The sequence below is a fragment of the Chiloscyllium plagiosum genome, chromosome 2, assembly GCF_004010195.1.
Source record: "Chiloscyllium plagiosum isolate BGI_BamShark_2017 chromosome 2, ASM401019v2, whole genome shotgun sequence".
Taxonomy (NCBI): domain Eukaryota; kingdom Metazoa; phylum Chordata; class Chondrichthyes; order Orectolobiformes; family Hemiscylliidae; genus Chiloscyllium; species Chiloscyllium plagiosum.
In genome coordinates, this window is record NC_057711.1 from 120,808,002 (window position 1) to 120,820,875 (window position 12,874).

Here is a 12,874-nt window from a genome sequence, read left to right on the forward strand (position 1 = left end):
TGCCCTGGGGTTGAAGTGTTCCGGGGCGGAAGATGAGGCGTTCTTCCTCCAGGCGTCTGGTGGTGAGGGAGCGGCGGTGAAGGAGGCCCAGGACCTCCATGTCCTCGGCAGAGTGGGAGGGGGAGTTGAAATGTTGGGCCACGGGGCGGTTTGGTTGATTGGTGCGGGTGTCTCGGAGATGTTCCCTAAAGTGCTCTGCTAGGAGGCGCCCAGTCTCCCCAATGTAGAGGAGACCGCATCGGAAGCAACGGATACAATAAATGATATTAGTGGATGTGCAGGTAAAACTTTAATGGATGTGGAAGGCTCCTTTAGGGCCTTGGATAGAGGTGAGGGAGGAGGTGTGGGCGCAGGTTTTACAGTTCCAGCGGTGGCAGGGGAAAGTGCCAGGATGGGAGGGTGGGTCGTAGGGTGCGTGGACCTGACCAGGTAGTCACGGAGGGAATGGTCTTTGCGGAAGGCGGAAAGGGGTGGGGAGGGAAATATATCCCAGGTGGTGGGATCTTTTTGGAGGTGGCGGAAATGTCGGCGGATGATTTGGTTTATGCGGAGGTATCGCAGGCTGTTAAGTGAGGCAAGGGAGAAAATAGCAGGGGCACTGACAATAATTTTTAATTTCTCTCTGGCCATTAGAGAGTGCCAGAGGACTTGAAGACAGCTAATGTGATACTGTTATTTAAGAAGTGTGCAAGGGATAAACCAGGAAGCTATAGGCCAGTTATTCGAACCTCGGTGGTGGGGGAACCATTCAAAGTAATTTGGAGGGACAGAATTAATCTGCATGTGGAGAGACAGGGATTAATCAAGAACAATCAGCATGGTTTTGTTAAGGGGAAATCATGTCGATCAATTTGATTGAATTTTTCAAAGAGGTGACCAAGTGTGTGGATGAGGATAATGCATTTGACATAGTCTACTTGGATTTCAGTAAGATTTTTGATGAGGTTCCACGAGAGACTGAGAGCAATAATGAGAATCCTTCGAATCCAAGGAAATATGGATAATTAGGCACCGAATCAGCCGAATGGCCGGAGGCAGAGGGTGATGGTGGAGAGATGTTTGTGTGACTAGAAACCTGTGTACAGTGGGCTTCGACAGGGATCAGTTTTGGGCATTTGCTGTCATATAATATAAATGATTTATAATTGAATATAAGAAGGCTGATCAGTAAGTGAATGTTACAAAGATTGGTGGGGTGGTAAATGGTGAGGACAATAGCCTTAGATTACAGAAGAATAGAGGCTGGCTGCTCTGATGAGCTGCTCAGTGGGAAATGGAATTAAATGAAGACAATGTACATGACAGGACAGACAATGTAAGGGAATACATGATGAATGGTAGGACCCTGAGAGGAAGAGAGGGACATTAGCGTGATGTCTACCAGTCCCTTAAGGTAGAAGGACAGCTAGGTAAAGGGGTCAAGAAGGCATATTGGATACTTGCCTTTATTAGCTGAGGCACAGAGTTTGTGTGCAGTTCTGAAATCCACATTATGGAACAGATGTGATTGCAGTGGGCAGGATACAGAGGAGATTCACCAGGATGTTGCCTGGTCTAGAGAGTTTCAGTTATAAAGAGAGATTGGACAGACATGGATTGTTTTTCTTGGAGCTGAGGAGGTTGAGGGGGTCATGATTGAGATGTATAAAATAATGAGGGGTATAGATAAGGTAGACAGAAAGACAGTTATTCCCTCTGTGGAGGGATCAATAACCAGGTGGCATTGATTTAGGTAAGGGGCAGGAGGTTTAGAGGGGATCTGTGGAAAATGTTTTCTCTCAGAGGAAAGTGAGAATCTGAAACTCAGTAACTGTCAGAGGCAACAAAATTCATAACATTTAAGAAGTTTTTACATGTACATTTGTGATACTAAGGCATATAAGGCTATGTCTAGTGTCTGAAAATGGGATTAGAATAGTTCAGTGGCTGACTTTGACTGGTACAGACTAGATGAACCAAAATGCCTTTTTCTGTATTGTAGATGACTGTGATGTATCCTGTACACATATCCTTACCTAGTTATTACTCACCCACTACCCCTGCTTCACCTAAAATTTATACTTGATCTCAACTTTTCACATGTGATGGCACAGGAATTTAATTAATGTATTGTTGGTTTGGTAAAGCTTCAGCCTCCTGACCGCAAAATTCCAGGTAAGTGCTTGTGAAGTCCCCAATATCAAAATCAAAGACTTTCAAGCCTGCCTTTAAAACGAAAACAACTGCCAAATAAGTTTCCACTTACATAGGAATTTACTTAAAAATTATGGAGCTCAAATTGTAAGTTTGTTTTCAGATGTTTCATCATCATCATGTAACATCTCCCGTGAGCATCCGGTGAAGGGCTGGTGTTATGTCCTGCTTGCTATTTACGTGTCTTGGTTACTTAAGGTGGGTGATATAATTTCCAATTCTTTTTCTCAGAGGATGGTAGATGAGATCCAAATCAATGTGTTTATTGATCGAGTTCCACTTAGAATGTCAAGTCTCTAGGAATTCCCATGCTTGTCTCTTTTTAGCTTGTCCGAGGATGGATATGTTGTCCCATTCATTCATCCTAGGACAAACTAAAGAGAAACACGCACGGGAATTCCTAGGGCCTGGCATTGTAAGCGGAACTCCATCAATTTGGACCCCATTTACCATCCTCTGAGAAAAGGAACCGGAAATGATATCACCCACCTTAAGAGACCAAGACACATAAATCGAAAGCGGGGCATAATGCCAGCATTTCCCTGGAGACTCACTGATAATGTTACCACGTATGGTGATGAAACATCTGAAAACATTCCTTCCAGCTCAGCGAGCCAACTTACAACCTGAACCTCAATCTGAGCTACAAATCTTCTCGAAAACCACAATTATGGAGCTCACTTTGTCTATTTTTATTTGCATATTGTTCAGAGCTCTTACATTCCTTGTTGCTTATATTTATTTAGGCATGTTCTCAAGAAAAGAAAAAGCAAAGAAATCAGTGGCTGAGAACAATGAAAACTGAAACAAAAATTGCTGTACCACAATTTCATTCAAAAGGTATTTGATTTATTCTATTGTGATTTGGTGGTTGTTGCAAATTAGAAATATCCAAAAACTTAAATAATTGATTACATTTTTATCAAAATGTATGTTTTTGTAAAATATGTTTCTCCAAAGAATGCCAGGCAATGTTAACTGGAAATAATTACATAAAAGCATGGCTATCAGTTGGTACTACTCTCGCTCCTCAGTTATTGATCAAGGTTCTAATTTCAAGTCCATTCAAGACTTGAACACAGTAATAAAGGCAGACTCTCAATTACTGTACTGAGAAAGCACAGCACTGTCAGGAGGTCATGTTGCGGCTATACAGGACATTGGTTAGGCCACTCTTGGAATATTGCGTGCAATTCTGGTCTCCTTCCTATTGGAAAGATGTTGTGAAACTTGAAAGGGTTCAGAAAAGATTTACAAGGATGTTGCCAGGGTTGGAGGATTTGAGCTACAGGGAGAGGCTGAACAGGCTAGGGCTGTTTTCCATGGAGCGTCGGAGGTTGAGGGGTGACCTTATAGAGGTTTACAAAATCATGAGGGGCTTTTTCCTGGGGTCAGGGAGTCCAGAACTACAGGGCATAGGTTTAATGTGTGAGGGGAAAGATATAAAAGAGATCTACGTGGCAACCTTTTCACACAGAAGGTGGTACGTGTGGAATAAGCTGCCAGAGGAAGTGATGGAGGCTGGTACAATTGCAACTTTAAAAAGGCATTTGGATGGGTATATGAATAGGAAGGGTTTGGAGGGATATGGGCCAGGTGCTGGCAGATGGGACTAGATTGTATTGGGATATCTGGTCGGCATGGACGGGTTGGACCCAAGGCTCTGTTTCCATGCTGTACATCTCTATGACTCTATGAGATATACTTCCTTGGCATCTTGGTTTTAAATGAGGGACCCCTTATTCTGTAACTATGTTGAGCTTCCCCCATTACAGGATGCACCTGCCAAGCCCCCTCAGAATATTGTATATTTCATTGAGCTCACCCTTCATTCTTCTAAATGCTAATGATTAATGACCTGACATGTTTAACTGTTCTTGATGCAAACTCTTTCATCCCAGGAATCAGCCTACCAAATTTCTTTCAATTGCTTCCAATGCCAGTATGTGCTTTCTTCAATATAGAGATCAAAATTATACACAGTATTCCAAGTGTGATCTCATCAGTCCCAACACCCTGTAGAGTTGTAACAAGATTTTCCTACTTTTAAATTCTAACCTCCAATAATAAAGGCCAAAATTTCACTTGCCTTTTTAATCACTTTCTGGATTTGCACAGTTGCATTTTGTGTTTCATGCACAATAACACCCAGATCAGTTGTGCTGTCCTTTATTGGAGTCACACTTGCTTTAAATTATAAACTGCCTTTTGATTCTTCCTGTCAAATTGTGTTTGGGGAACACAGTGTTAATGTCACTGGGCTAGTAATCTAGAACACTCGGCTAATGATCTGCGAACCCAGGTTTGAATCCCGGCATAGCAACTGGTGGAATTTGAATTAATAAAAATTTGGAATTATAAGATAGCCAAAAGACTACTGTGTAACCTATTGTTAAAACCCATCCAGTTCACTACTATCCTTTAGAGAAAGAAACCTGCCAACTTAACTGGTCACCCTGGATATGACTCTAGACCCGCACAACGTGATTGTCTCTTAACTGCCCTGTGGACAATTAGGATGGCTAATTAATGTGGGACTAGCCAGTGACACCCATATTCTAAGAAAAAAGATGACCTCACATTTCCATCATTAAACTCCATTTGTCAAATTTTTCTCCACTTACTCAAACTATTGATATTCTCTCTGCAAATTCCTTATGCCCTCATCACAATAAGCCCTCCCATCTATTTTTGTATCATCAGCAAATTTTGATACATTGCATGCGGTCACCCAGCTCCCTTTGCACGTCTGAGCTTTGCAACCTCTCAGCATTTGGATAGAATATGAATTTTTTTTTAATTCTTACTGCCAATATGGACATTTTCCATTTTCCTACATTTTACTCCATTTGTCACATCTGTTCCCTCTCAATTAACCTATCGATATCTTTTGTAACCTCTATGTATCTCTTTACAACTTATATCCCTACTTAGCTTTGTGTCATCAGCAAATTTGACAACCATACCTCCCATCACTTCATCTCAGTCAGTTATATAAATTGTAAACAGTTGATGTCCCAGCATTTGTTACATCTTGCCAACCTTAAAAAGAATCGTTTATATCTACCCTCTACATCCTTAGCCAGCCAATCGTCCATCCACACTAACATGTTATCCCTTATACCATGAGCTTTTATATTCTGCAATAACCTTTGATGTGGCACCTTATCAAATACTTTCTAGAAATCTAAGTGCAATCAATCCATCATCACCTTTATGCAGAGTACATGTTAGTCCTCAGAGAATCCCAGTTAGGTGGTCACGCATGATTTTCCCTTCTTTGAATCTATCCAAATGCCCTGCTCCAACTTTTTAAATAATAGCTTCTAACATTTTCCCTTTTAGAAGTGTTAAGATGGCTTGCCTGTTGTTTCTTGCTTTCTGTCTCCCTGCCTTTTTAAATATAGGAGTTACATTTGCTATCTTCTAATGTAATGCAACCTTCCTCGAATCAAGGGAGGTTTAAAAAATTAAAATCAATGCATCAACTGTCTAATAAACCAGGACTTTAGAATGAAGTCCATCAGGATTTAGACTCTTGTCAGTCTGCAACTCCAACAATTTACTCAATGTCAGTTCTGTGCTGATTGTGATTTTCCTGAGTTCTCTTCCATTTCCTGATTTATTGCTGCTTCTTGGATGTTATTTAAATGTTTTATAGTGAATACTGATGCATCGTACCAGTTTGATAGACTTTATCTTTTCTTGTTTTCCAGTAATTTTTCTCCATTCTCACTTTCTATGGGACCGTGCACAATTTGTTAATTCATTCTCTTCTTTCAACATATATAGAAAATAATCTTATGTTTTTATATTTCTGGTTAGCTTTCTGTCATCCTCTAATTCTTCATTCTTCATTAATTTTTTTGTTCATTCTTTGCTGTTTCTTACATTCTGTTCAATCTTCTGATCAGTTATCTATCTTTGTACAATTATTTTTTTAAGCTTTAATACTAAGCACATTTCTAGTTAACTAAGGATAATGAGCCCTTCCCCTGGAAATTTTTTAAATATTTGAATATCTATTCTGAGTATGCTGAAATATCCCTGTAATGTCTGCTACTGTATTTCTGTTGACCTATTCTTTTACCTAATTTGTCAATTCACTTCAATTAGCTTTGCTTCCATGCACTTATAATTCACATTATTTAATTTAAAAAAAAATAACCTTAAGCCTATACCTCTGTACCTCAAACTAAATGTAATACTCAATCATTTTAAGGTTGCTGCAACCTAAGTCTGCCTTTACTATGAAGTGATAATTAATCCTGTCTTGTTGCATGATACCAAATCTAGTATAGCTTCTACTCTGGTTGGCTGCAGAACATGCATATCTCAGAAACTCTCCCGGGAAAGTATTATGAACTCCTCATCTAGACGACCTTTGCCCATCTATCTTTTCAAATTGATATGTAAATATAAATTTTGCATGTTTATTGCTGTGCCTCTCCGACAAGCTCTCACTATCTTTTCAGTTGTGCTCCACCCTACCGTGTGTTACTGTTGGGGTGCTGTTCACCACTCCCACTAGTGAATTTTTGCCTGTATTTCTCATTTCTACCCAAACTGTTTCCACATCTTAGTTTCCTGAAATTAAGTCATCCTTCTCTTGTCATTATTAGCTAACAGAGCCAGTCCTCCACCTTTCCTTAAGTTGCTGTCCTTCCTAAATGTTCCTGATGATTCAAGATTCATGTCCAAATCAGTATCATTCTACTATCATGTGTCAGTTTATCTATTTTGTTTTGAATACCCAATGCACGTAGATACAGGGCCTCAGAGTGAATTACTGCAGCTGCTGGAATCTGTACTGAAAATAACAAATGCTGGAGATCACAGCAGATCAGGCTGCATCAATGGGGAGACAACAAGCTAACATTTCGAGTCTAGGTGACTCTTCATCAAAGCTGATGTCAGATGCAGAACCTTTTGTTCTATCATTCTGCTCTCTAACTTGTAACGTTTCATTCTATCTTACAGTTGACCTTTGTTCTTTCTGTCCCTTTCTCTCATGGTCTGTTTATAATTTCCCATGTCAACACCTCTCTCTTGGCCTTTACTTGACTTTTATTCAACAAAAGTTTGACAAATTTGATCCCTTGCCTCCAGTATTCAGTTTAAAATATTATCTCGTCCCTTATGTATGTGCAACACCCAGCACAATATAGGTGTCGACTTCCCATCATTACAGATTCCCCTTACCCTCGTGCTGGTGCCTGTGCTCCATAAACCTGAACCTACTTTTCCCAGTTTTTCAGCAGTTTTTCAGCCATGCTCACTTACCACTTAGTACTTTAGGATTGTGTGCTTGAAATTGTTGAGTAATTTAGTACTATATATTATTTTGGACGAATCTAATTTAATTTTTAACTGGTAGTTGACATTAAATTGAAATCTCCAGTTCAGTTTCTGTAGGTGTCAGCCTCAGGCAGTGTCTTATCAAGGCCTTGAGTGTAGCAGCTTAAGATCAGTCTGTTTTTATTCATTCATGGGACATGGGTGTTGCTGGCTGCGCAGCATATATTGCCATCCCAGATGACTTTGAGAAGGTGGTCATGAGCTGCCTTCTTGAACCGTTGCAGTCCACAATGATATTAAGGAGGGAATTCCAGGATTTTTAACCCTGCGACAATGAAGAGACAGATATATTTCCAAGTCAGATGTGAGTGGCTTGAAGAGGAATTTGTCGGTGATGGCGTTCCCTTGTATCTGCTGTCCTTGTTCTTCTAGAGGGAAGTGGTTGTGTGTTTGGAAGGTGCTGTCTAAGGATCTTTGGAGAACTTCTGCAGTGCATCTTGTTGATAGTACACACTGCTACTAATAAGCGTTGGTGTTGCAGGGAGTGGATGTTTGTGGATGTGTGCTAATCAAATGGGCTGCTTTGCCTGGATGATGTCAAGCTTCATAAATGTTGTTGGGGTTGCACCCATCCAGGGTGCAACTCCTGACTTGTGCCTTGCAGATGTTGGACAGGCAGTTTTGGGGAGTCAGGAGGCGAGCTATTCACTGCAATATTCTTTGCGTTTGAACTCTCTTTTAGCCACTGTGTTTTTATATGGTGAGTCCTGTTGAGTTTCTGGACAATTGTAACCCCAAGGATGTTGATAGTAGGGATTCAGTTCACCACTGAATGTTAAGGGTTGTTGGTTAGATTGTCTATTATTGGAGATGGTGAGTATCTGGCATTGGTGAGGTGTGAATCTTAGAATTTTAATTCTAATTTAAGTTTGTTTAGAAAGCAGCTAAAACTGTTTCCTCATTTTGTGAATTAGCCAGCCCTTAGTGGCGCCATGGCTTAATTGATTAAAGCACCTACCTGGTAAACATGCAATCTAAGGTTCAAATCCCAGTGGTTTCTTCAAGGCTCTTTTGTAGTGCAGTGAGGGTGTCCTTACTGCTCCAGGGGTCTGTAATAACACCTCTGAATCGGTTGATTAGAGAAATAGGTTAAATAAAACAAAATCAGCTTGCCCTTTTGTTCTAAAAGTTATAATATTAACGAGCAAACTCAGTTTATCTGAGGGCTGAGTTCTTACAATAATTCAGCCAGGAAGTCTGTTTTCTTCTCTTTTGCACAAAGCTAATATAGTTTGTAATTGACATTAAACTGAAATCTACAGTCGATTGTCTGTAGTTGCCAATCTGAAGCAGGGTTTTATCAAGACTTCAAGCAAAAGAGCAGCTTAATTAAGAAGCAGCTGAAACTGGATCGTCAACGTTTGTAAGCTTGTCTGAGAGGCAGACAGTTACCCGACTTCTCTGTACCATAATAAAGACACACCTCTTGAGCTTGACTTGTCTGATTTGGTCAGTGTTTGGGGATAGGAGAGTGTGACTATGAGTGAGGCGGATAAACAGACCAGAGGATATGAGCACAGGAATCTCAACCTTTGCAATTGTCCAACATCTTCAAAAGTATTTCATTGACTCTAAAGTGCTGTGATCATGAAAAGCACTATGTGGATACAATTCATTTTTTTGTGATGTATATGATGGGCTTCTAATGCTGCCATTACTGTCTAGCATATAATGACAATCTCTACTGAAGTTTTTTTTAAATATGATTAAGTACTCTACACTATGCAGGTTGTTCATTTTCTTAGTGAAGGTATATTTCCAGCTTTAGTGGTAATATCTCTGAAATTTTCAGTATAATATTTTTCTCTTTTTGTAAAAATCTACTTTGTAAATTTAAGCCACTCTGTTCCAAGACTCTCCTGGCTTCTCTCTAGCTTCCACTCTCCATAAACTTTAGCTGACTTAAAATTATTTTACCAACACACTAACCTGCTCTAAGTCCCAATAACCTGTCAGCAATGTTTTCATTGACCTATGCTGACTCCAGGTCTCCAATGTCCCAATCCTCTGTTAAGATCACTCAGTGCTCTCAATTCCCTTATCTCTGGAGCCAGTTGGAGCTGTGGAGCCCCTACAACAATGCCTTCTTCTCACTGTGTTGTCTTGTTTCCCCACTTGTCTCACCCATCTTTGATAGTTGTTCCATTAGCTGTCTCAGGTTAGAGCTCTAGAGTGTGCTGTCAGAACCTCTTCCTTCTTTTTTTCCTTTGGGATGCCTCTTAAAATCAAGTACTTTCAGGTTAGAATCCATTATGCAGGTTTAAACTCAGTGTGGAAAATAAATCCCATCAGACCATCTCAGGTTCTAAATCAGGTTCAGTAAAATGAAAAGAATTAAATTAGAAATGCAGGAAAACAAAGTATGCAATCAACATTTTTAAAAAGAATGGCTGACTGAAGTTTCAATCTCAATAAATAATGGATATGTCCCTTTCAGAAAATGACTGAAGGCACAAGCAAAATGAAGTACCAAGGCAGATGAAGGTTAAAATTATTATCCTGATTTCAAACCACTTAGGACTGCTGATCTAATTGTTTTTTTAGAGAACAATACACTTTTTATTGTAGTATTGAGACTCTGTTAAATCTATCTTGCTAAATTTGGCAACATGATAATGCAATCTTTTGGATACAAATCAATTTCCTGCATTTACTTACCACAAAACAATGGTCCTAATTTTTTAATCCCTTTCATTAATCAAAATAAGAAAAATGTGTTCACTGGCCTCCACCAAGGATCTAACTTTTTTGTGTGAAAATTATCATATCCTTCCACTAACCTCAGCAGTTGTTGTTTGGACATGTTTTGATTTATTATTGTCACCTGTACCTAAGTACAGTGAAACATTTTGCATTGTGTGCAATATAGGCAGATTGTAACAAATTAAGGTAATGGAGTGATTGAACAGAGTGAGGAATACAAAGTATGGCTGCAAAGAAGGTGCACAAAAAGCAAGGCCAACAGTAGATTTAAAATTTGAGAAGTCCATTCAGAAGTCTGATAATAGTGGGGACGAAACTGTTCATGAACCTGTTGGTCCATTTATTTAAGCTTTTGTATCTTCTACCTGACAGAGATTGGAAGAGATTATATTCAGGATAGGAGGGGTCTTTGATCGTGATGGCTGCCTTTCTGAGGCATTGAGAAGTGTAGAGGGAGTCAGGGGATGGAAGGTTGGCTTGCACGATGGTCTGGATTATATTCACAACTTTCTGTAGTTTCTTATGGTCTTGGGAAGAGCAGTTGCCAATCAAAGCCGCAAAGCATCCAGATAGAATGCTTTCTACGTTGCATCTATAAAAGTTGGTGAGAGTCCTTATGAACATGCCAAATTGCCTTCGCCCCCTGAGGAAGAAGAGGAATTGTTGTGCCGTTTTGACTGTCGTATCAACTTGGGTCCAGGACAGATTGTTGATGATCATCTCTCTTAGGAACTTGACATTTTCGACCATCTCCACCTCAGCTCCATTGATGTAGATAAGGGTGTGACCTCCTCCTTGCTTCCTGAAGTTGATGATTAGTTCTATAGTTTTTCTGACATTGAGAGAAAGATTGTTATCTTTCCACCACATCACCAAGCACTGTATTTCTTTCTTGTATTTTGTCTCATCATTGTTTGATATCCAGCCTACAATGGTGATGTTGTCAGTGATATTGTAGATGGAATTCAGACAAAATATGTCCACACAGTCATGAGTGTACAGGGAGTATGGTAGGATGCTGAGTACGCATCCTTGCGGGTTGTCGGTGTCGAGGATTGTCAAGGAGGAGGTGCTGAGGGAGAAGCAGAGACCTCTTGCTCAGAGTTTGGAGATTAGCTTGGTTAGAATTATAGATTTGAGGGCAGTTTGTTGGTTCCATAAAATTATGTTGGTCAGGTGACTTGCTAATTGTATTACATATTGCTACCATCTTATTGGCAAACACACCAAAGAATCAATCAGTGAAGGGCTTTCCTATTGCCTTTTGCTAGTGATCCATGAATTGGGTATATTTTGATCGCATGCTCAAAGTAAGTTCTTTCCACACCTTCTGTACTTGCTATTTTAACGGTAGCAATAAAAAGCACTTCATCTGCTTTGGCTCCTAGAGTCTTTTTCCCAAACAAACTCTTTCCTCCTCCTGATGAGTACTGTGTGATTATCTCAGTGGTGTGCAGAAGATCGATCTGCAGAATAAAAATACTGCCTACCTTTCTTTAAGCAGCATTCTCCATACATCAAACTCCCATCTGGCCAATCCTTCTGGCCTTGTACTCAGTGTAAATAATTGATGTCTCAGTAAATGGCTTAAGGCAAAAATAAAATGATGCGCCAAGATAGAGCTCATACATCTATACTGCATTGACCCAAGCTGGGTCACACGGAGATACCTCTGATACACTGCCACAAGACATCAAAGAAGATTTTGTGTTTTTACCCATTAAAAAAAAACTCTTGACTCCTCCAGCAGTATGTGGAGAATTTACATTTGGGGAGTGGAGGGCTGATGGGAGACAAACCTCCCAGGTATCTAACCTTTCTATGATGTATGGTCTACATATTTATAAACAACAGAAACACTAGTTTGGGTGGAATCATGTAATGATGCATTTTTATATTAATCAAATACTGTTTTGAGAAGATGATGTGTCCAATTAGTCAATTAGAATTTATCACCAATGTGTGTATAAACAAAGCTGAAGGATTTGATCGAGTATACAAGATGTACAAGCACAACATAACACACTACCAGAGTTCAAATGTAAACAGTATATACAGTCAGTGCAGTTGAGCCAATATATAACAGGTGAAATTCTACCTTGAAAAATATGATGTTTTGCAGACATTAGTATAAAGAAGTGCACTTTAATATGTAGTAGGTGTAGACAGAATTAGAAAGATACTTTTGAGTAATAGATTATTAGTCTCTGGAAAATGCAGAAATGCAGTTGATAAAATAAAAGAAATGTTGTTATTACTTTTTGAATAGTAATGCTGCCAAGGGTTACACAGGATTCTGTATGCGCCTGTCAGTTCATATTTATACATATCTGGTTTTTACAGTATATGAGCTGAAAATGTGTTGCTGGAAAAGCGCAGCAGGTCAGGCAGCATCCAGGGAACAGGAGAATCGACGTTTCGGGCATAAACTCTTCTTCAGGAATGAGGAAAGTTTGTCCAGCAGGCTAAGATAAAAGGTAGGGAGGAGGGACTTGGGGGAGGGGCGTCGGAAATGTGATAGGTGGAAAGAGGTCAAGGTGAGGGTGATAGGTCAGACTGGGGTGGGAGGGACACACACACACACAGCGAGGGAGGGACACACACACACAGCGTGGGAGGG

At 39.9% G+C, this 12,874-nt stretch overlaps 1 protein-coding gene across 1 annotated transcript in view; it reads left to right on the forward strand.

Annotated features, from left to right (window-relative positions):
- cntln (centlein, centrosomal protein) overlaps window positions 1–12,874 on the forward strand; it is a 469,267-nt gene that overhangs the window by 290,468 nt on the left and 165,925 nt on the right. The window contains exon 18 of the mRNA XM_043717668.1: window positions 2,940–3,033. Coding sequence (XP_043573603.1) covers window positions 2,940–3,033 — 94 coding nt within the window. The remainder of the gene's footprint in view (window positions 1–2,939; window positions 3,034–12,874) is intronic.